General features: G+C 33.0%; 2 protein-coding genes across 5 annotated transcripts; one reads left to right on the top strand and one right to left on the bottom strand.

Annotated features, from left to right (window-relative positions):
• Positions 1–1,663: 1,663 nt before the first annotated feature.
• Positions 1,664–10,351, top strand: LOC148622648 (uncharacterized). Of its 3 annotated transcripts, none has more exons than XM_088572612.1 (3): positions 1,664–1,777; positions 8,767–8,815; positions 9,134–10,351. In XM_088572612.1, exons 2-3 carry the CDS (start codon positions 8,767–8,769, stop codon positions 9,616–9,618), a joined length of 534 nt encoding a protein of 177 aa, XP_088428738.1. In that variant the 5' UTR covers positions 1,664–1,777; the 3' UTR covers positions 9,619–10,351. The 3 variants fall into 3 exon arrangements, with proteins under 3 accessions (XP_088428738.1, XP_088428739.1, XP_088428737.1); XM_088572613.1 differs by lacking the exon at positions 1,664–1,777 and adding an exon at positions 7,426–7,580; XM_088572611.1 differs by lacking the exon at positions 1,664–1,777 and adding an exon at positions 8,248–8,352.
• A 4,438-nt stretch (positions 10,352–14,789) lies between these two features.
• LOC148622647 (cytochrome P450 2J4-like) lies at positions 14,790–23,908 on the bottom strand. 2 transcript variants are annotated; one of them, XM_088572609.1, is made up of 5 exons: positions 23,779–23,908; positions 22,326–22,781; positions 21,308–21,814; positions 19,405–19,845; positions 14,790–18,225 (listed from the first exon to the last, which is right to left on the bottom strand). In XM_088572609.1, exons 2-5 carry the CDS (start codon positions 22,657–22,659, stop codon positions 18,047–18,049), a joined length of 1,461 nt encoding a protein of 486 aa, XP_088428735.1. In that variant the 5' UTR covers positions 22,660–22,781; positions 23,779–23,908; the 3' UTR covers positions 14,790–18,046. The 2 variants fall into 2 exon arrangements, with proteins under 2 accessions (XP_088428735.1, XP_088428736.1); XM_088572610.1 differs by lacking the exon at positions 23,779–23,908 and adding an exon at positions 23,452–23,745.
• Positions 23,909–25,301: the final 1,393 nt, after the last annotated feature.

The following is a 25,301-nucleotide window of genomic DNA, read 5'->3' as shown; positions in this document are numbered from 1 at the left end:
TTAAAACAATGTCCCAAATGTGAACGCGGTTGGGTGATAGAAGATGCAATTTATAATTTTCTGGAGTGTCCTCTCTTTGGTCAAGCTCGCCTAAATTTACATTTATCTATGACGGCGAAATAAACATTGAAAAAAATCTGTCAGGCAATGACTTACTCCTATTCAAAACAATAGTAACTTCGTTATGGTACAACACTTTATCAAGCAAACTAAAGGTTTTAAGATTTAACGGTGCATTTTTTACGCTTTCAAACACAGTACTTTATCATTTATTTGCAAGTGATTTATGGTTCAAAATACTGTTATTTTTAATGATGTGTATATATTTGTATAATGTCCGTTGTTTGTATGCTATATTTGTTATGTCCATTATGGAGAAGGCAACCTAAGTTGGTATAACTTTTGTCTGATTCACTAGTTTGCCAATGTTGCAATAAAATATGTTTAAACTAAATTAGGTATCTGATATACAGGGGGATAAGTATAATGGACGAGGTACTGGGGGTACGGATTTTTTGTTTGCTTTTGTTTTGTTTTTGTTTGTTTTTGTTTGTTTTTGTTTTGTTTTTGTTTTTGTTTTTTTCTGTTAAAGAGAACGCAATACGAAATCATGTGTCATTACAGCAAATACTGCATTTATACTATCCATAAATAGTTTTCTGATAAATGGGAGTCGTATTGAAATAATTACATTTACTGTGCATATCATTAAATTACGCTAATCTCATTGGATTACAAATCTTCGAACTATCTATATAGACCACGCCCACAATTAAGTGGACCACTTTTATTGATCATTGTCAATGTATATCTAAAATAGATAAATATAAAATAAGAGAAACATATTAAATGTAATTAATATAAGAATTGAAAGTTTCATTTTTTATGTTACATTGGCGCGTAAAACCAGTCGCACGTTTTAGACATGAGCTCGCTTCATTGGAAATGTGCTAGGTCCACGCTCGATAAAACATGTACATCACCTTTTCTAATCTTTAATAATAACGATGCTATTCGACTTTCGTGTTAAATATGATCAATTACCTTAAAACAGTAAACACATATTTTTTTTTCAAATCCCCATATATGGTTTGTGTGTTTGTATGATGCAATACAAGGAAATGAGACAGAGAGAAAACCACGTCTCCTTGTTATACACCACTGAATGACGTAAAAGGGTTTGGCTTCACAAATCTGGGAGACATATAATGTCGGTCTAAAGCGTTACACTGACAACATATGGCATAACTCGTAACACATGTTACGTATTATTTTTCTCATCAAAATCGTCAAGAAAGTTCCTTGTTGATTTACAATTATACATTTATTGAGGTGTGTGAAGAAAAAGAAACCCAAATGTTTTTTTTATAAGACGAGTTTCAAATGCACTTATTGTGACTCCGTCCAATTCGAGAAAATATCAATATGTTTAATTTTATTTTATATCATATAGAAGAGTTCCATCCAAATATTATTTGGCACACACGTGCGAGAATGACAGTGTACAGTTGAGTCACGCTCCATAGATGGTCAGTTTGCCAGTGGCTTAATTTAGACACAACATTGTTGAAGGCGTAAATTTTGACACATTATAAGTAATTCAATAAATTAACGTCAAAGTTTCTCCTCCTTCAAGGTTAACGCATCACTTGTAATGTAATTAATTGTTTACCTGTGTACAATGTCATAGTTGTGTTCAATCTACTTGGCAATGTATTAGATCTCCAAAACGGGAAAATTGAAGTGAATAGCATTGGACGTATTAAACTATAAAAATGTAAGTGAATAAAACATAAGTCACTTGGTAAGTTTTATTAAATACTAAATCGAAAAATAGATAGTGGTAGATTACAGAATAGGACCTCCTCGTTCCCTCAAATACTGATTTGAGAATGAGAGTTTGACAAAAACTAACTTATTATGTTTCACTAAAAATTACAAAAAAATTATCACGTGTAATGTCCTTTGTTTTATTATTTTCTAGAAGTTATACTTTATATATGTTATAGGTCTAATTATAACTGAAAATGTTTGCAAGAAATGACCCGAGATTATCCACTCGCTTTCGAAGTTCACTTTTAAAGAATTTGACTGTGTTTGGAAAAAAGCAAGACATTTGGAGTAATTTGAAAGGATCAAACGTATTTTTTTCCCTCTCACCTTAAAGATCAAAATGTTTATTTTCATAAAGGTCTAAGTCAAAATATCTATTTTAAGACCCAACCCAAATTAAATGGTCGTCTCCTAAACTATTGTATATTACATTCGGTACCAACGAAATCTCAAGCGTCTATTACACTATTTTCATTCCTCTCCTTGTCCTACAATAATTATAGAGAACAAGTATTTCAGTGAACGAAAGAGTAGAATCGAGACTTTCTTATTGAAATTAATTAATTGTATATCAGTCTGGACTTGATGTTTGACTAGTGTAAACAATATCCGGTACACTCACTTCTGATATTGAAAAAAAAGGTGTAAATATGAATTATGTATAACACCAGATATTTCGTCTATCTACCATAATGTAGCTGAATAATGTTATTTTGATGATGTGATAGGATTTAGCCTGGATAAATATTGTGCCATGGCTAAGGGATATGTGTTGTTGATATATTGTATACATGGTGTATATGTCAAAGCGACTACAACCTCACCGGGATGAAAATGTCAGCCCAAGTGTTCAGGAACGACGAGGAAATCATACCAAAGGGCAGGCTGCAGATGGCCCCCAAAACATAATTATTTCCATGTGCAGCTAAAGAGTTGCCCCTATATACTCAAGTAACACAAAAAATAGATAAAGATGAAAACCAAACAAGACATACAGAGTCCGGAAATTCCTGACTTGGGACAGGCGCAAATAATGCAGTGGGGTTTAAGTACTTTGGCTTGATTACACCCCCTTTAAAATCTGGCCCATGTAGAATAAGTATCACACAACTAAACACACATACAATCATTTCAAAAGGTCTGAGTCCTTTGTTACAACGGAAACAAAGAAACTGAATATAAATTGCACAAAGGTACAAACTAAGGACTACTATCAATTAACTGACATGCAAGCTCCATACCAGTTTAAACACATACAAAATTATGTCCCCAGTTTGTAAAATCAATCTCAATTCATCCCATGCGAGTTGAGAATCACGGTACTTCATCAGTCATACAATAAGGACACAACCCGTGTCATGCCAAAAACTGCTTTAAAATATAATGTTTTAATTTCTATGTAATCCCTATGAGCGAATCAATGTTACACGAAAAATGCTATCTTCAACGATTTGACAACAATATCATAACTATATCCCTTACGGAGGTTTCGTTTATTGGGTCAGTATCGAGCTTTCCGTGCTTTGTGTAGAATAATACCGTAAAACATTGGGTGAAAGATACCCGCACGTATTAATCCTTTACCAGTACACCTGTATTTGAGAGGGAGTTCCTTCTATCGGTTGAAAAAAAAAATGTGGATGTTTTTACGACCTTGTGATGTCGGAAACCTTGATGTAGTAATTTCTCGCTTATATAAAGATTCCTTCCGTTTAAATCCGAAACATTGTTACAAATACGAGCAAATCGTACCAATTATGATATGTAAACACCATATACCATTATCGATATGAATTCTAAGATCAAGGTCGATATTTGTCTTATTCAATAACAGTTCTACATGATATATATCCTTAGTATAAAAATTGAAGTCATCGTTTTTGGAGCCTAAATATCGTCCAAATATTTAAAGGTGTTATTAATTTTTTTCTACCAAATATTGTTTGGAAGGGTATTTATTTATTTTGAAAATGTTGTCTAACAGGAATTCGAGTGCTGTAGGCATTCAAAAAGAAGTTCAATTAACGTAGTTTTATGTTTTCGTTACTAATAAATGAGCTAAGAGAATTCGAATAAATCCACATCCCGATTTATTAAATAACTATTTGATAAGATATGTGAAATGTTGTTTTATGAGCTTATGTGGAAGTGTAGTGTATAGAGTTGAGAAATCCAAACTTTGAACACACGAGCATGTGATTTATCAAGCACTTCAAGCCGAGTTTTTAACACTCCAAAAATAGTTAATTCCACGATTTCCATACGCTTTGTTACAAAAATTTGTAATCAGATTTTTATGGTATTGAGCGCCCAAGTAAGTGAAATAGAAAGTCTATAGTAGAGCAGTGATTTGAAGAGGAAATGATTCTATATTTATAAGGTGATTTGTGAAGTTTGGGAAGATAGTACATAGTAGGAAATTCCATGCTAGCTTATAAAGAGGTAGCGACGAGTTTATGTTTGTTCACGATTTCAATTTCTGAAAATCTAGTTAGTTGGAATGTAAGTGAATTCGTAATTTCTTTTTGTAGGATTTCAATATAAAATTTACTACAAATAACAGTAATATTATTTGCAGCTTTATCAGCAGGAACAAAAACAAATTCCTTGTTGAATGAATTGTTTCAATTTGTGTTTTATTCGGTAAATACGATTTTGATGTTGTTTATTAGGAATAAAGTGTTCTTCGAAATATTTTATTCAGATGCGGCCATTTTTCATAACATACGTCTTGTTAAAGGAAGATGAATGGCATTATTACTTATCTTTGTATAAGGACAGATTATTGTCAAAGCGACAGAAATTGTTATGCATCACATATCATAAAACAATATTTTTTGTAATATGCTGACTTAATTTCTACAATCAAATAGCACGGATAACCAAAAAAAAAAAAAAAAGACTGTTATACGACTGGTCTTGTTCCAACAGCTTCAAAGTATAGATGACATTTATGTACTTGACATTAAGCTTAGGGTGAAATAATGAAGATGGTGTCGATCCCTTACTTAAAATTGAATTAAAGAACGAACAAAAATTAATGTCATGGAACTTGCGTGGAACTAATAAAGATGGACTCCCTTACTCACAATGGAAGGAAAAAAATGAAATAAATGATTATCTTAAGAATGCTTTTATTGAAGTATTTTAAGAGTAAAAATATAAGCTTAACTTTAAATCATTTTGCATGTGCCCTTAATTATATGATTTTCATTGGATGACAGTTGGATCTCTTTTCTTCATTTTAATTCGGAGTTCACTAAATAAAAAAAATATATTTATATACTTTCTGTTCACTTTTGAATAAAGTGCCACTTCAATTATGTTAGCCTATGCACTGACGTACGGAATCTACACAGGACTTCACTTTTATCGGGATCACTAACAATAGTGAAAAGTTTATCCCGCATCATGACATCGTTAAACACGTCTTTGTTTCACTTCATGTTAAATAATTATCAGATAATACCCGCCCTTTTCAAAGTGAACGTTGTCAATTAATTTATATCAAAGTACTCATGTACTGAATCAATTTATATCAATCGTTTGAATTTTTCAGCTCAAATAATCCCCGAATTACAAAAATATGGTATAAAAGGAAAGTTTGGGGATTGAATTCAAGCGTAGCGTATCCTAACACAAGCTTCGTTGTAAATGATTAATATTATATTGAACTCTTTTGATATATTTTTAAATTAACTATTCTGACTTCGAAGGACATTAAAAAAGAACACATCGAAATTCATGGTGCATGGAAACAGTGAGCCAGTTCGCGTAATATTCAGATTCGATGTCAATTTACATGGAACACTTTGATGGATGAATACAAAACTCTCTGACATACTGCGTAATTGAACTACAAGGTGTAATAGCACTATTTTATGTCCCCATTATGTTCTGTGTTAAATCCAGTTATTTTCAAGGTTCATAGCAAATTTTACACGAGTACAGATGGTGCTGGGGGGTCATTATGAACACCATTTACCTTAACTCTCATAAAAAAAACATCAACATACCTTATGAGCATTCTAAATAAGAACCGTCAAATGAAAGTTGCCTGGTGTAGAAATCACTACTTTCGTTTTGAAATTTTGCAATATCAAGGGCCTTACAAGTGCTTTGGCCATGCACTTGTAAGACCCTGGAGCACCTACAGCCCTATTATCATAACACATAGCCAAAATAGCCTAAGAGAATGATTATTTCAAAAAGCAATATCACCAGACCACAGACTGGCACCATTTCCGAAATTCTTATGTTAGAAAATATAAGAAAAACATAATTTTTATTTGTCATATCCAGGCTTCCGATGTCACGGGGTGGTAATCGTAATAAATATACACGATACAGAGAGTGATACACCAGATGGTTTCGGGGGTTATACCACCTTTTGTTGAAAGTTTGTCAAAAAGGAGCGGCAAATAAAAGCCTGAAACAGGGCGTGTAGTCCCTGTGTGGAACCTCTTCTTTATATAAGTTTCTTGATCCGAACCACTGCCCCATTTTTGTAAATATATGGATCTACCAGGGCCTGCATGAAATATCTGTAGACACTTCAAGACAGTTGGTACTCAGCATTCCTCTTCATATTTTCTATGATCGATGACTATTTACAATCTCGCAGGGATTTCCATTTTTAGATAAATATCAAATGGTTTGTTATGCGTCTATAGCTGAGAATAAAGCATTTGGAGGCAACTTGAATATATCGACTGTGAACGATTGGTTTATTCTGGTCAACGCATAGAAATAAATGTACTGATAAGAGGTTAGATGTCAACTACTTTTTCTTGAATCGTTGTAAATACCAATCAAGTTAATCAGCATATTTAGTTTGAAGTAAAAGTTGTTTATTGGCTTTGTATATTGGCTTTGTTTATTGGCGTAAAAACATTGCATTAAATATGATATATTAGAAATACCTAATCTAAGTGGACCTAACATTTGGACCTTAATGAGGTATGCCAATGGGACTATTTTCCTGCGACAGTGTAAGATAATTGCAGATGCTAGCAGGTTTTACAAATTTAAAGGCTCTGGCGACTGCTATATGAATTCTGATCTACGATCTAAATTGATAAAAATCTGTATCGAAACCACCACACTTGTATACAACATAAAGTTTCATAATTTACCATTAAACTTTCCATGATTATCCCAATATCGATACCCTAGAGGACGCCAGATAAACAATTAATCGTTCTGTAGTTAACTCCATATGTATCTCCTAAAGGACGCGAGATAAACAATTAACCGTTCTGTAGTTATCCCATTATCTCCTAGAGGACGCGAGATAAACAATTAACCGTTCTGTAGTTATCCCCATATCCCCTAGAGGATGCGAGATAAACAATTAACCGTTCTGTAGTTATCACAATGTCGATACCCTAGAGGACGCGAGATAAACAATTAACCGTTCTGTAATTATCCCAATATCCCCTAGAGGACGCGATATATACAATTAACCGTTCTGTAGTTATCCCCATGTCGACCCCGTTCAGTAGTTATATCCATATCGATTCCCTAAAGGACGTGTAACTAACAATTAACGCGTTTTATAGTTATCTCCATATCGATCCCCTAGATACGTGCGTTCGTTGGTTATTCGTAGGCAAATTGAAAAAAAAAGTATGATCACGAGCTCCGAAGAACTTCAATATTCAATAAGTGTGCACAACATTCGAAATATGGAACTCAATTGAAGGGGACTTGGGAAGAATTGATCTAATAATATTCTGTAAAGCGATGTACGTATAATGTTCTTCATTATTATCCATGTTAAAAAAACTGCAAAATTTACGAAGTTTGCAGGTCTTAATTGTCTTGATAATTCATTTAACGGAATATCAAATGTACCATGTACCAGTCGTATGGCATGTGCCCGCTGTACCCGTCGTGACTGACTGTCCATTAACATTGAATTAAGGTGTTATTCATAGTGGAGGAATAGTTACAGGGCAGCTTTGTTTTAAAAATGTATCACTGGTTTCGTCTTTAATTTCCGTATAGGACCTTGCAACAGTGGTCTTAGTTTGGTTGATATCAGAATTTTGAGTACCAACATTTTTTAAAATGTTGTTTTTTTACAATGCTCTCTGGATACAACACTTTCAAGAGACGTTCATTGTTTTTATACCTACGCTACATTACTGTTTACTTAATAATCTTTTATTGACTAAAATTACATTTTTTTAAATTTTAAAATGACATAATTATACAGTTCGAAAAAGAAAAAAAAATGCAGGCATAATTTGTGAGACAAAATTGAAATCGTGATTTGAGAACGGAAACAGTGGTTTTGATGAATTAGTGTTTTTATAATTCAATAAAATTATAAATGTATCATCTGTTACCACGAAAATCCATCAGTCCTGTCATTATTATAGCAGTTTAATTAAAAGACTAATAAAATATCAATCGCCTTACTTACTTTACGGTGCACGGTTAAAACTACTTTTACCTGTATGATACTACTGACATTAATCAATCAGGATTTGATAAGACGAAATGATCATAGAAGTAAGTGTTATTCTATTGTGCTTTAACTATAGAGTGACAGTTTTTTTCACATGATGATTTCTAGTACAATGAATGCGAATATTGATAAATTGTTCTAATCCAGTTACATTTCTGATTTATTTCAGAAATGTGTGCAATATTCGTTTTTTTTTTAAGTTAATTTTATTTAGGATGAATTATATTATTTTACCAGACTTATTACCCTTTAATTATATCATTACATGAAATGACATCAGATTTTTGACAGTCACGACGTATTTTGAATAAATCGAACAATTTAAAGAATTTGCATATGAAATATGACAGACGCATGTTTTTCTTTTAAAGTCTTACGAGATATCTTGCTACGAAATAGAATTTTTAATCATATGATCCCCATTTCTTGACATGACGTGATTTGTTTTTTTTTTCCAGATGTTAAATTGGATGACATTAATTTACATTGTCATATGTTTGGCCCAAGGTATGTCTTTATAATCTATTATTTTCTGTAAAACTTTGCATGTTACAATATCTCCTGGTGCACTAAACTTAGTATGTTATCATTTTATTCAGTACAATTTGTAAAACTGTACATAAATGCAGTTTCTTTGTTTTAATTTGGAAAGAGAACTATTCTGTGTGTGAAATGCACGCGATAGAAAATGACACGCGATGTTTTCTACATAACTATAATGACCACAGTTTATATTTGACGACTATGAGCACACATAAAAGAAATACTTAGCACAGAATATACGATTTACAAGAGAACTGAATAAAATTTGCATATATATTTTAGTATCTAACGCAAGCAGATGGATGGCGAGAAGCATAACAGACTACAGGAAAACTCCATTCACCCAGCCACCAGAATTTCACTTCAGACAACCATTCATGCACGATCCATCTTTTGACAACTTAAATATGGTCCCAACTGCACCTCCGCCGTTTTTCGAGTTCTACGATCCAGTTTCTGGAAGGCATCACAAAGTAGACAACGACTTTCGATATAAAGGTCCAATTTACAGTCCTCAAACATACTCTGCATCATTTCAACTACAAGATGCATCACCCTTTCCTTCAACTTACGAGAAGAAAAATCCAATGATCCCATTTAGTGCACCACATGAAAATTCATATGCACGTGATAACCAGTTTTATACAGATTTCGCATTGCAGAGACAAAAAAGTTTCCAGAACAACGCTAGATTTACTGGTAGAAATGGTTTTCCAGACGACTTCGTTATATATTTGATGAGAGATTGGACAGACTTTAAATTATAGATATCGGCAAGAGCACATTCTGTTTTTTTTTTAATTCTTGAAACGTAAATTGTTTTCCAAATGACGATAATGATTATAATACAATAAAATGCATCAGTGACATTTTTGAAAGTTCTACAAAGTAAACAAAACAGATACTGACAACTTTAACTAAATGATGATAAGTTTGTCGTCAAATTGATATGATGCAGTTACAAAACTGTTGATTGGAAAGATACTTAGTGTGCCGGAGCCGTATGTTGATAGTTATCAAAGTAAGTTTCAGATTTTTCCTTAAAAATTAAATCATACATTATAGTTACGAGGAATAAAATATACAATTTCCAGTTAGAAATTACTTTTTGAACCACAAGGACTGTAATGTAAAATATACTGGAGTTATTATCCGATTATAGTTGGCTGCTATTTTAACAACTGTACTGATGAAACATTGGTGATAGTTGAGAGGTCGAGGATGCCACGTGACATCTCAAGTTGTTGTATCCTTACTCACCACGGAATGCCGTTGTTATTAGTTTTTGGAAGACAGCTTACTGTTTTAAGAGGATTGTAATGTTGTGATCAGTTAGGTCTTATAGCTATACCGAGTAGGGATACCTTGTCTTTTTATGCTTTGTTTATATAGATAGGGAAAAAACACGTAATACTTACAATATATATCCATAAACATTTTATCTTTATAAATATGAATGTAATAAGTCTATCAACGTCAATAAAACAATTTAACACATGATTCAGCCATATTTATATATTTTAAATCACAAGCGCTTTAATATCAAATATATAGCTCTACAAGGGAGAGCATAAACTGTTCGCCGTACCAATAATTTCAGCAACAGGAACGCAGGCTGGTATGCCATTCGCCGTACCAATAAATTTCATGGGCATATTGAACTTACATTAAAAAAAAACAGTTCGGTTTTGATGTAACTTGACGCCTACTGCTTTTTACTAAATTTCCATGTGATGAGTGCCGCTGGCGGAGTAGGATATACTTGCCCTTCCGGAGCACTTGGTATCACTTCTGTTTTTGTGAGAGTTCATATCTCAGGTACTTTAGTATATTTTTGTGTGCTGCCTTTTTTCTTTATCTTCAGTTTGTATTTGCATTTAATCTGTTGTCTACATTGTGTATGTAGATTATTCCTGTTTCCTGTTTTCTTGTTTTAACTATGTACATGGAATTTTGGTCTCTGAGTTGTCCTTCTGTTTGATGGTCCAATATTTTCTGTTTCAATTTCATGTTTACCGGGTCGGAGTGCATTCTTCATAATTTATGGTCAGCAAACACTTATTATGGAGAGAGAAAAATCTGCTGACCCATAACCCATAAACTGATAAGCAAAAAAAAAACATCAGTTTGCTTCATCGTATTTGACACAGAATCAAATTTAGATACATTGTTTCGAATTCCTAGTGCGACAGAAAAAAAAAATAAACCAACACAATTTAATGAGCAACATAGATACTCCAATAATGGGAGAATATTGAACGATGTACACAAATGTTGTTGGAATGCTACACAATATTGTAAATTATCTAAGTACGTTTTAATGAATTTTGCATTTTTTTATCACTTAATAAAATTATCTTTATGCCCTTCATCCACATGTACTAATGTCATCGTCCAGCCAAAGAAAGCACAACGAATCGAACTGTTTAGCATTTATTAGCTTTAGCCAACCAATGTAATAATATTTTACAAACAATTCAGTTCGTTTAATTATTTTCTTCTTAAAATCGTCCCTAGTACATCTGTGTATGCATTATACATATATGTAGTGGAGTCATAATATGTTACAACATGATAAACGAACCACAGATTGATCATCTCTGATTTTTTTTTTCAACATTAGATTTCTATTACTAGACGTTTTGTATAATTTGAGGTATTATGTCACATTTGTACGGAAGCATACAAGAAACATTATCTATCTATTAAAAAAAATCGTTAGGAATTTTCAGACCTTTCTATACGTTTACATATCTTCCCTGTATCAATTTGATCCGATGGAGCAGTGTAGCGAATAGAGTCGTCACATTTTGAGACGTTTGTATAATATTGATTTGTTGTGACATGCATCATTAGTTTGATCCTCTATCTTACATAATCACACATAAAAGAATTTTCCCGTACTACCATACATCGTGTACTAAGTTACAGCCCTAGATAAAATCCTACGAGAAGGAATGACCCGGCCAGCGAAAGCTATATTTGTATATAGCCTAGCTGGCCGAGTGGTCTAGGGTGCTGGACTTTGTGCAGGCGGTTTTGCCATAGACGTCGCAGCAGTGCGAGTTCGACTCCCGCGGAAGGAACGACCAGAAATTTGCATCGCAAATTTGACAGTTCTAACATCTTGGGAATTCTTCAGACCTATATATATATATTGTAAGTCAGTACTTCTAGATTTTTTACTTAAATTTTTTTTTAGTGAAAACTTGTATAAAAACTATATCGTCGGAATTCGACGTTTATCACTCAATGTTGGTAACCTGGAAGCCCGGGTAATATTTCCGTTCCACAAGTTTCTCTCAAATATAACCCCCGGTCACCAGTGACGTCTTCTGTCTTTTGATAGGCTGAGCAAATATGACGCTATTTTATTTACTTTGATACGTTTTTATATTCAAATTCAAAATTACGTTGAAATATTTTTTTCATCTTTCGATACAAATGCACAATAATAAAGTTTTCATCTTTGTATTCTTTGTATTTCATAATTTTACTTATATTTTGTGCATATCCATCGCTGGTGACCTGAGTCTTTATATTTAACGATCCCAAGGTAACAGATTATCAATGTTGGCAACACTTTTTGTTTCGGTGTTAAAGGGGAATTAGATGTTTGCTTGCTCCATGAAACATGTGTTCAGAAGAGAACAATAAACAACATTAATAATTATAGGATTTTAAGTAATTCAAAACATCTTAAAACATCTCCTAGAAAATCGACAAGAAAATCTAATCTGATAATTAGTGCTATATGAAATTAGCGCATGCATGTGCACCAGAGCGTGGAATGTAACCCTGAATATGAAATGAATATTAATTAACTTTTAACCCAGCTACACAAAACATATCCCGTCCAAAAGACAAACAGGGGATTGCATCGATCTCTCGAGAACCGAGCGGCTGTGTGTATTGTCAGTTTCAGTCATCATATTTTCTTGAAAAGAAAAAAAATCCTTGTTTTACAGCTTTTACAATGTAACGTAGCAACAGCTATAAAAATAAGTTTTAAATACGTTATTACACGTGTGGCGTATTCAGGTGACGGTTCCGCAATTTAAGTTCCGAGTGCATGTTGAAATTTTTTTTGTGCATTTAAATTTTGGCAGAAATTAGCAAAATTAATGATAGCCTGGATCCTTTACAAATTCTTTGGATCGGACCAGCTTCTTCTGGATCTACCACTGAGTCTCTTCAATTGAAAGTTTTTGTTCTTGTATACTTTCTGCTACTGAGTTCCAGTTGTTCGTTATATAGACTATTTTACTTATATCAACCGCAACATATGTGTACTCTCTGTCTAGGGAGGGAACATTGCGATTATTACTTAAGATAATAAAAATGTGCATTTTGATCTATGATTTTATGCTACATGTAACAATAGCATTATACAGTACTGCGATTGAAATAGCATTCTATTCATCTGAAAATCGGGCTTTAATCAATACCCTATTAGAAAGCCATTTATTGATGATTCTACGGGACCTATGTCTTTATCTTCTTTTTGTCCTTCAGTTTTGTGTCTTTCCCTTTTTTTGCTCATTTGTGCTTTCCGATATGAAAAATGTGTATGACTCCATTCTTTAATTTTATTGTATTTTATTGTCTCTTTCGTTTACATGTTGCATACTAATAATTAATTTTAGAGGCGAGTTTAAGTGTCCCAAGAGGAAAATATATATTTCTTTCATGTTCCGATCGATGGAAAACGTTCGAAACGTTCAAAAAGTGGAAAATGGACAAATCGCTAGACATTAATTTTGTTTTGATAGAATTTTATCCGCTTTAAACTGCAAAAATCATGAAAAATGATATTTGTGTGTTCATAAGTGCAAGTACAATCACAAAGTTTTATAACTTCATAGAAGAAATTGCCAATTGATTACAGAATTGTGTTGGAGCATGTAGTTTTCTCAACAAACGCGATAAAATATTGACTTCAGACGTTTCTTGAGACATTTTCAAAAAGCCATAACTTTTTCGTTTGCACTGAAAATTATATCTAATACCGACGTAATATTTTTGAAAGTATGTACATTTATAGGAAATATAAAAAGGATAGAATACTGTGTAAATAAAAACTTAATTCAATAATAAAATTTGACTACTGCACCCTTTTAGAAATCTGACCATTTAAAAACACGTTCATTTTTCCTCAGAGTCTTTGTTTACCTACACTAAATGCGATTTCGATAATTATCGCTGAAAGAACATAAATATGAAATGTTCCATGCAAAATTTTGCGAATTTCCTATCCTCTTTATACAGGAGCACAATTAACTGTTTTTGTTTTTAGTCCTACATTTTGTTACACCTGACAGGCGGAATTTTGACGTTTTTACGGGTCTTCGGCAAGTTTAATTGATTACAAAATTATTAGAAGGTCAATTTGTGATAATTATTCAGAACTGAAAATTTGTCCTGATTCCAATAGTATATAGCTTTCACATATTCACAATTTTAATTATTTACACTAGTCATTTATAGTTAAGATAGGTGTGATATTTTCAACCCGATTGCAATAGCGTGCGTAATGTTTTCACATATTTTTTTCCAGTGATCATTCATGTTTCTCATTAACCTATGAAATGAAGGTATAATAAGTATGAAAAGGGTAAATAGATGGACAAAGAACATGTTGAAGATTAAATAATATGATTTTTTATTAGAATGAGTACGAATAATAAAGATTTCCCACATTACCAGGGGCGGATACTGGATTTGTTGCACATTTGTTCACTGTAATAGTTCAATTTTCAGTAAAAAAATCTTCTAGATAATCAACGGTTAGTGACAAGTATTGTTATCACTCTTTTAGCTAATAGAATATTAAACTTGCCTGTCAGTCATATTTATCAGTCCCAACTTCGTTGAAACAGGCAATTACGATCATCAATAGTTAAAAGTTATGGTCATCACAGCAGATAAAATACAAAAGTTACGATCATCATCGATTTATTTTGCATCTCGATTTTCTTTCTTTTCGTCAACTTTCAATCGTATGGAAAACGACCATTCAATGAACTAGCTTAATATCATATTTATTGACACAATATAAATATGAAAATTAAATGCTCTCGTAGAGAAATTAGCCTCATAAATTTACTGTCTCTACGCCTCAATGCCACCACAGCGTATAATAGCATGTATTTAATAAGCACAGAGAAAAGAAATAGATGAGCACGACAACTGAAAAATATGACAGATAGAATTTCTCGATAAAAATATATGTTTTTTTTTATATAGAATGCAACAATTTGCTTTTAAAAGTTATGGTAAGTTATGGTTAAGGTATCTTGTACCAAATTGAAAAGATGATGCACAATGGGGAAGATGCACTCCACAGTTCCAAGACACCGTTTTCAGCTGTACATTTTAAATATAAGGTAGAAAAAAATACAAACAAAAAAAACCATTTTTTTTAAACAAAACAAAACAAAACAAAAACAAATAATATGCATGATTTCTTAATTGGAAAATAATATTTCATTAGACACTCGCGCCAGTTGAAGTCAATTATTTACCACCACGACAGGACTGTTATTCCGAGATCATAAGATGAATAAGTTTTTACAATTATAAAATAAAAAAAAACATGTAATAGCCACATCAAATGTCATAGAAGGATGTGAAAAAGCTTTAAGTGATTTTTAAACTTCATTAACACTTCAATATATCAAAATGAAATATCATTATTTGAGAAAGTGACATGCCTTTTCTGTTCGCAATAATCATATATCATATTAAGTTTTTTCATTAATAAGATGAAATCAAAATCTAATTGCATAAAATGTAATAACTTAGGATAATGATTTGCATACTTAACCGCACAGTAAAATTACACACTGTATGATGGTAAAAGGAGTGAGTACACAACAGGAAACGAAAATGATTTCAACTTATGTATCGTGTATTCCGATTTGTGATAAAAGCATTGCAGGAACGGATCCAGACTCTTTGAAAAGAGGGGTGCCAGCCAGGGCTACTCAGAAAAAAGGGAGGTTCTAGGACATTATTCACCATTTTGTCAATTTTACACATGAAAATATCAAATTTTCAAATAAAAAGGGATGCTAACCACCTGCACCACACTTCTGGATCCGCCACTGGCATTCTGAGCAACACAAACGAAAAATAATCGTGTGATTGTTGATATGTGGTATAACTCACCACTATAAAAAAAGAGCAGTACCCATGGTCTTGCCGAGCAAACACTGACCTTTACTTTTGTCCTGAGGATATTAATGTCACTTAAGTGTCAGTCTCTGTAAGGATCAGGCAGTGGGTGAAATATTGTATCATAAAACCCACCATTTTGAAAGTTTAATTTGACTATTTGCACCATCAGAATCAAGGAAAAAAGACAAGATTTTACATATCAATTTGGCGAATTGAGTTATAATTTCATTGAAATGCACTGAAAATAAACATTTCAGGGGCAGATAACTCCGTCAAAAACTTCATTTTCTAACATTCTATTGCAAGATTTCTCAACAAATCCAGTGATGCAGATATCAAATAATGAACTTTTCAATTAAAGGAAGCAGCCTTGAGTGAAAATATATTGTCAGATCGGTGGGCTTTTGACTTGCATGTTTTTTTATTTTTCCCAATTTGCCTGATTCTTACCAAAACTTAAGTATGAAAAAGTTTTCTTAAAATATAAATAGGCAAACTTTTTGTTTGCAGCAAAATGTTGACATTTGGCTAAAAACGTTTTGTCAATGAATGGTTTTAGGTTACTTATCTACTGATGGTTATATATTCTTTTGTTCAAGTAAAGATTTTGTTAAAAGAGTTTTTTCTTAGCTATGTTGGTGTATATTTTGCACTGAATTAACTGACCTAGTATTGTAACGATTTGTCTGATTTACTGCAGTAATAACCTAAAACACACTAGTGACAAAACTTTCTAACGAGGATTCAGTCAAGAATACGACTGATATCCTGCATTATTCATAATCAAAATTTTTGTGTGTACATATTTAGGATATCAACCATTTTGTAGACGTCGATCAATCAATACTATAAATCTGATCCCCATTTCGTGTGCACTTGATTTATATACACCAAAATTTATTATACCTTAAATAGATCATCGAGTCATAAGACAAGTATGCAATTATACAGTGTTATAGAAGGCCTTGGCTTCATTTTCCGCAAGAGAATGTTCCAGGTCAATGTAAAAAAAATAGGAGAGAGGTGTATCAGAAAATCCAATATAATATGATGCACTGGAAAAAAGTATTAATGGGGAACACTTTTCTATGGTCCTTTTTTAAAAAAAGGAAAAAAATAATAATAAAAACAAGAAAATACACATCAAGCAGAAGGAGGCAATCTCCTACCTGTACTGGCAGTATAGGTCAAAACAACTAGTAAAACATTGATTTGAAAATATCAATCATGTTAAAAGACCTCATAGAATCATATCCCGCAGTAGATTTTCTTTTTTTTTTAAGAAATGGTATGTGGATATAAAATGATAAAAGTATCAAACTAGTGAAAGGATCACAGGATCGCTTGGAGCACCGAATTTTACAAAATATAACTTGGGATGTGCAGATGGTGTATAAACTCGGAACCAAGCGGGACCTCATGCATGCATACCATAGTAAATCAGGTTTCACATTATTTATTTACTAATGTGGTAAATTCGACAAAGGCAATAGGTACTAGTACTTATGCTAAAGTTTTGTTTAATTGAAAGCTAAGTTTAACGAGAACTATGTTACATTACGATTGAGAAATTTTCATGCAAAATAGATAGCAATATGCAAACGTTTTAACCAAATGAGAACTGGAAAAATATCATGAAAACCAACAGCCAGTTGAAAACACTACAAACTGAAAAAAAAACCCAAAACAAACAAACAAACAAAAATAAAAAAAATAAGATAAAAAAATAAAAAACAATCTTGTACTTTTTACACCTTTTCATCATTTCCTTCTCTTAATGATTCACCATATATACATTTTGTTTTTATTTTATTTCTAAAATTCTTTTTGTTTCGTTTTGTCTTGTGCTTAACAAATAAATCAATTTCTCATTTCATTTCGGTCCATTTTGATTTTTAGGCTCATTTCGTTTCGCTTAAGGTAAATTTTTCGTTCCGCAATTTGAATGTACCTTCCTTCATCTATGGTATCATTATCAAACCCATTGTATTTTCTAGTTGTACAACAATGTTTTATTTATCGAACAGAAGCTCTGCACTTGTACGGATTAGGCGTATAGGTTATTCCCAGTTGTCCCTTTAAAGTTGGCAGGCTTTCGCTTTCCGCCGAACTAAACTCAAATCGTTGTATCATCGAAGTCAGGTAAAGGAACAATTCCATCCTGGCCAAAGATTCCCCTAAACAGGATCGCCGGCCTGAAAATGGGTAAAAAAATAATAGTTGAGTAAGATCATTCCATAAAACGACCCAAGAAGCATTAACTGTTTGTCAAAAAGTCAATGAAACAATTAATTCGTCCGTAGTATATAACACTACAGTAAGTTCTATAATAACACAAAACTCACACTTTGACAATAAACTGAAAAATGAAAATGTCCCATGGGAACATAAAAGATAAACATGAAATGCAACATATAACTTGTAACATGAAATACACAACTCATTGTAAGGTCGGTACATGGAAGAGAATATATGCGCGAATAAGGCAGCACTAATTTGATTTTCTGGGGCAGGTTATGATTTTTTTCGAAGTCTGTTTCCAACTTTTTGAGAAAACAGTACTTTGTCTTCAGCAATTTGGAAATATAGATGCTTGTTTTACTCTCAGTTTTTATTAGCTTAAACGGAATATTTGAAAAAAAAAGTCATCCACTTGTCGCGAAAAAAAACCAAATTTTTAGTTTACGCTAAAGGCGGAAAAAATTCTCTCTGAATAAATAAAAAGTTTCACAGACAGCAGCATGATACGACCGCAGTGATCGAACCCTGAACAGGTTGGGGCAAGAGTGAACACAATATTAGTCTTTGACACACTTAAGCAGAGGGACTAATTCATTAGATACAATAATTGGTTTGGACACTAAATTGCATAAAACACAAATAAGAATTTCAAAATCAGACCAAAAATAAAAAAAAAGTTGTTTTACTTAATAGGATTACAGCTGTTCATGTGCTCGGTATGGTGAGTTAGCTACAAATACTTAAGAAGTAGTCAAGCTAAGAATCATGCAAAATATGATTCATGTTTGGAAACCTACATATTTTTATTTTTGATACTTTTAACAATTATATAGTAAACAGATGTCAACATGTGGCTTTTCTTAGTACCCCTGTTTATAGGAGCTACAGATTATAAGGAATGTCCAATAGAATTCAAAACTAAGGGGATAACTCTGCAAATGACACTGAAATACAATAGACGCTATTGAATTTTCATTGTAAATTATATCCAAAGAACAGACAGATTGGAATGAATGATTTTACATTTCATCATATAGACCCATAAAGCATAAAAATATGTAGTCTTAGATTGTATCACATATTACAGAATTTGCATGATTCTAAAAAAACTACGAATAAGTACTACATTATACCTGTGGAAAAGGCTAAAACAGTATCTTTTCCACATAAGTTCCCCTTTTCATCAATAAAACGTTCTGGCATAAATTTGTTGGAGTCAGGAAAAGTTTCTTCTGAGTACATGGCGGAGTCAAGACTCAGGAACACTATCGCACCTACGGGGAAAACATAACCATTGAATGTAAATTCTTCTTTTACGGAGTATGGTACTCCAAAGGGTACAATGTTCCCCATTCTGAGGGTCTCCAGTATAACAGCTTCACAATATGGCAGATGAGATCTGTCGGCAAGACAGGGCAGTCTCGACTGCCCCACGACGTCGTTTATTTCCTGAAACATTTTTTCCTGGATCTTATTGTTATGAATCAGATACAAAATAGCCCATCGTATGGTTGTTGCGGTTGTTTCTGTTCCAGCAGCAAATAAATCTCCAACAACTGACAGCAGTTGGTATTCTATAACACAATGATAAATACTCTAAAAAATGTAAAGAAGACAGAGTTCGTCACGATTCAACGGGACCAACCGGGAAATTGAAAAGATGTAATTCAGATTTGCGCCCTTAAATTTAGCTGAAATCAATCCCATCCCAGGTTTTGTAGCACATACATGTTGCCAGCTTGGTGTTTGTATAAATAGATCACTGAACTGGCGCTACGATTCTTTGTCAATTTTACACATGAAAATGACAAATTGTCCAATAAAAAGGAGGGGTGTCATCCCCTGCAATAGGGAAGCGGTTTATAAAAAGTGTAAACTGGCCGTAAACAGGTGAAAATCTGTTTAAAAACGAGAAGCACCCCTTATAATTTAATAGGTAATATGTAACGGATCAAGAATTAAGAACTGATTCGTTATCAAAACTTTATATTTAGTTTGGGATTGTTTGAATCATGGGACGTCATAGCAGAAAGTTAGGTATACAAAATAAACTGGTTTCCTCAAACAGAATCAGCTAATCAGGAAACTTGGTACGAATCAAATTAAATTATTAGTCATTAAATACATGTAATTGACAATTTACTGTTGTCTGAATTCAAGTGCAGATTCAAGCAGTGGCGGGCCTGGAACACCCCCACTTTCTCCTAAAAAGAAAATAAATCGATGATTTTCACAAATTCCACCCCAAATTTGTTTTTTTTTTTCAATTCCTTAATTCTATTTATCCCCAAACTTGAAATCTGGGATCCGTCCCCGGTCCACTTGTCACCTTCTTAATCAGTGGCTGATCCAGGGGGTTGGGGTGTGGCACCCCTTTTAGGGCATCCCACAAAATTTCTTTACAGGATCACCGGTGAGGATAACGAGGTGACCCAAATTTGGTAGGTGGTTTGGGGACATACCCAATTTTTCCACAATTTAAAATTGTTGACACATTGGGCATGTCCCCAAACCCCCTAGCAAATTGGATCACTTCGTGATCCGCACCAGTGATCTTGTCAAGAAATTTTTTGTCCCCACCCCTTCCGGCCTTACCTAAAACTCTGAATCCGCCACTGTTAATCTAGCAAAGATAAAGCCGTAAATCTATTCAAACGAGACTGTGTTACTTGAATGAAATAATGAATCTGTATTCAGTCTGCCAAATACATGATAACATAGACCTGTTACAGTAATTTAATATAATTACAGGTCTATGATAATAACATGCATACATGTTTTTAATATTTGATACACAATCAACTCAAATTCCTAATAAGCGAGCGAAGGTCTCTTTTATATGCAAAGAAATTCTTCTAAAATTCATGTACTTACTACAACAGAAAACTCGCCCTATGATATGACCGATCATACGATGTTGCATGATAACCGATAAGACTTCTTTAGCTTATAACTTCATCCCCTATAGGTTAAATCTGTTCCATTTTAATTCTTTTTGTATTGGATTAGTAACCTTCCTATAACAACCAACGTTACCTGTGAAAGTGGTTGTTCTTCCATCTGAATTTTTAATTTCTTTGAGGAAAGCATCGATGAAATCTCGAATGTTGTTCTCGTCAAAATTTGTCTTATGTTCACTGATTGCATCTCTGTAAAACTGTCTTGGTTTTAACATTTCTGCCTTTGAGAGACCGGGTATTGGGACTTTGGTAAATATAGTAGGACAGAATGTCATTGGACCGGCCAATTCTAACTTTTTGAAGTTTTCAGCAAGAAGGTTTATGAAGTAACGGAATTTGCTATCATTATACTCGTATCGCTGACCCATTATTATTGACAGGATGTTGTTAGAGATACTCATATTTATGGTTTCGTTTAGATCAACAGCAGCACCATCAGTATTTCTTAGCAAATTCAGTAGTTCTTCTACTTCCTCGACTATTCTGCTTTCAAAGTCTCGTTTACCAAATCCAAAACTGCGGAGTTTATTTAAAGCAAATGTCCTGTGTTCCTTCCACATATTTCCATTTGATGACACGATACCTTAAAGTATAAATCTTACTTCATAGTTTTCTAATTTTGTTAAGATTGTGTTCTATCCAATTTACAGGCCTAAACGTCATCGCTAAGATAGTTTTTGAGTATAATGCATGAGAACGTTACATAAATGACAAAAGGAAAAACAGAAACAAATAATCAGACACGTAAAAGTTCACAAAAACATAATGCGTGTGTAGTCGTTTTTCATATTTACGGAATGCAAGCCATTTTAGAAAGTTTTTCAAAGGGACGTAACCAACCCACACCCGAGTTGCTCATTTACTTTTGTTACTTTGTATATATCATTTTAGTTACTTTATGTTCTTTCTTGTGTTTGTCTGTTTTCCATGTCTGGTCTTCGTCCGTGGATTAAATTCTTTTGATTTCCGCTAGAATCTTGGTTCCCTTGATCACTCTTTGCTTAAATTCTTAAAAGACGAAACCAAAATCGGGAATATGAAAAAAAACAACAAAAAAAAAAACATTTCGTACAGTATTTTAATATAAATCTTACCCATATTATCCGCAATTTTCATTGGATAGATAGCGGGTCTATCTAGCATCTTTTCGCCGTTTCTTTTGATACATTCACGAATATTATCGGCACCATTTACAAAGATAACCCAAAATTCCCCAAGCGACAAAGAGAAAATGTCGCCATATTGAACCCTAAGTCTGCGGACGGCCCCGAGCATGTCACCATCTTTTATATTATAGAAGTTTCCGATAACCGGAAGTGGAAATGGTCCAGGAGGATAGCAGCGTGGTCTTCTACTTCTAATACAGTACCATGTAATTAGTGTAATGACAGTAAATATCATCAACTCTGTGTTTGTCCATTCAAACATTGTCAAAGTTTCTGAATATGCAGACTGTTTCTACTGTAGTTAAGTATTGTGTGTTCGGAATTACTTCAGAGTTCTCCGAAACTGGACTTAATGCTTTGAAGTTAACCGTCAGATGAACTAACCTATTGTTCAAAGGAAAAACTTATTAACACTGTAAACGTTTTTCATTGAGGCACTTAATAATGACTAATAAAACATTGTATTGCCTTTGGAAAATACTGGGGTTCGTACCGGTGCAATAAGCAATAGGACACCTACTTTTCATACGCCTTACATTTTGACAGGACTCCAAATCATGTCAACACTGATAGCAGAGCAACTTTTTTATGATAAAAATTATCAAAAATTTTGTCTGAAGGTTTTATTCAAAACCCGAACTTGTTTATATTACAAACAATAATATTGCATTGTATCCATGCTGTAAATAATGTCTACTTTTAACATATTAGATAGGACACACACTATTTTTATTGCATATGAACTTCTTTGCATTTTATGAATAAAGGACAATTTAAAAAAAAATGGAAACGTGAAATGCATCGGTCCCAATCCCAAATAAAAGATGACTGGTCCATTACAGTCTTAATTTGTTCAATCTTCATCCAATCTGACACTAACACTTTGCAAAGAGATATGATTTAATGTGGTTGACAAAATGTACGTAGGTAGAACTTCAAACCTGAATACAAACCTTTGACTGAAACTCAAAAACCAGATTACAAATCTCTGACTGAAACTAAAAAAAAACAGAATACAAACATTTGACTGAAACTTTAAAACTAGAATACAAACCTTTGTCTGAAATTCCAAACCAGATATAAACCGTTGTCTGAAACTCCAAACCAGAATACTAACCGTTGACTGAAACATCCAAGCCAGATACAAACCTTTGTCTGAATCTCCAAACCAGATACACGTTTATTATGCAACTAGTGTTGTAAACTATAATATTGTTTGCTACAATATTTTTGTCAACATTGAGACGTAATTTACATATAGAATCAAGATAATCATGCACTGTGGCATCATTGGAAGGGTTCAAATAATACATTTAGGCTCGAGCACCAGACTGTCTAACGGATCGTACAACACAAAATAAATGACATTTTATATACTTACATTGTATAACTTCCTTAATAGGACGGAAATAGTAAACCAGTCATGACAGTTATGGATGAGTGCACTTTAAGTACTTTAAATATTCTTTAGCGTACTTACTAAAATAAACAATGAACAAATTTTTAAAAGTAACATGGTTTAAACCGGCAATTTTTTTTTTTACTTTAACATCAGGTGAAACCCGAACACTAATGACAGACACAGGACTCAATGAAAGATTCTAGTCCAAGTTGGTGAGTACAATGTTCAGTTTCCTACATAGACATGTTTTTTTTATCTGGTTCAGTTATGAACGGAAATTTTTTTAACATCTTTTCTCATTTTAAACAAGTTTCTTGGTTCATAAAATCTTCACATACGAACAGATATGTCGAAGTCAATTCACGGGTCTCAAGTTAAGGGTGAAATAAAGATTGTCAAACCTTTCGAATGGGTTATAAACGGTATATATAAGTGGGTGACCCTGGTCATTACATGTTATTAAACAAAATTTTAAGAATATCAACTGTATATTTGAAATAAATGTTCAACTAGAAAAAAAATACTGAAAGTAAGAAATGGCATACAACAATAAAACATAAACAAATATGACTGAACCAATAGGTTCAAAACGCTACATTATATTTTGTGAATAAACTAAAGAAATATTGTTAGTTGCTTTATTACATATTCACAAAAGTAGCACATTATGAACAATTTTGATTTACTAATATCACAAATATGAAAAGTTATAACAACATTATAGAGGTCCTCTCTCATACAAACAGTGAATGCACAAGAATGAGTAATGACGGTAAGTAATTTAAGTAAAACTAAAAAAAATATTAGGGAATGTTGGGAATCAACATGAAACGATTTCTTTGTTCATTTTATAAATTCCTTTCCATAAACTTCGCAAGAATGTCCACGTTACAAAAGGAGGGTGGGTGGACTACATTTATAAGAAATAATTCAGTATATTTTGTTCCCGTTGTCCTTTGGTAATTCTTTTGGAAATGCTTATATTCATGGTATTTATTATTTCCAATAGCAAGGTCAGCTGATTCTAGTGTCTGTTGAATAGAAAAAAGATCTTTTAGAAAGGGTGTATGGCATAATCCGCAGTTTTGTTAAATTGAATGACGAAATTTTTGATTGGTGAAAATATCAATCTGGTTTTACCATTCACCAGCTAATAGAAATTTATTATAAAATAACGACTCAAGACTAAAGTCAATACAGTTAAATCTACAGTTAACGGTAGAAACTTTTCTTTTGAATTCCCATATTACGTTGATTGAAAAGCCAAAGATATTTATACCTCTTAACATGATCAGTACCTAAGAGTAATCAAGGGAACCAAGGTTCTGAGTGTAATCAAAACAATGTAATCCAGGGACAAAGGCCAGACATGGAAAACAGACATACACATCAAAGAACATAAAGTAACTAAAATAATACATACAAAGTAACAAAAACAAATAAGCAACTCGGATTCCACAAAGAACTGGGAGCATGGACCAGGTGCACTGGTAGGGTAAGCG

This window comes from Perna viridis, chromosome 3, assembly GCF_037379345.1.
Source record: "Perna viridis isolate PV_CMFRI_1.1 ecotype Kerala chromosome 3, ASM3737934v1, whole genome shotgun sequence".
Lineage (NCBI taxonomy): Eukaryota > Metazoa > Mollusca > Bivalvia > Mytilida > Mytilidae > Perna > Perna viridis.
The sequence above is the reverse complement of the archived record's forward strand: the minus strand, read 5'-3'. Positions and strand labels throughout refer to the sequence as shown.

What these genes read in the sequence shown, in the direction of transcription:
- LOC148622647 (XM_088572609.1), bottom strand. Translation starts at nt 22,659, where the DNA reads ATGTTTGAATGGACAAACACAGAGTTGATGATATTTACTGTCATTACA. An exon ending in GAAAATTGCGGATAATATGG is followed by an intron (nt 21,815 to 22,325) that starts GTAAGATTTATA and finishes TTATACTTTAAG; the next exon opens with GTATCGTGTCATCAAATGGA. An exon ending in AAGAACAACCACTTTCACAG is followed by an intron (nt 19,846 to 21,307) that starts GTAACGTTGGTT and finishes ATTGTGTTATAG; the next exon opens with AATACCAACTGCTGTCAGTT.
- LOC148622648 (XM_088572611.1), top strand. An exon ending in TGTCATATGTTTGGCCCAAG is followed by an intron (nt 8,816 to 9,133) that starts GTATGTCTTTAT and finishes TATATATTTTAG; the next exon opens with TATCTAACGCAAGCAGATGG.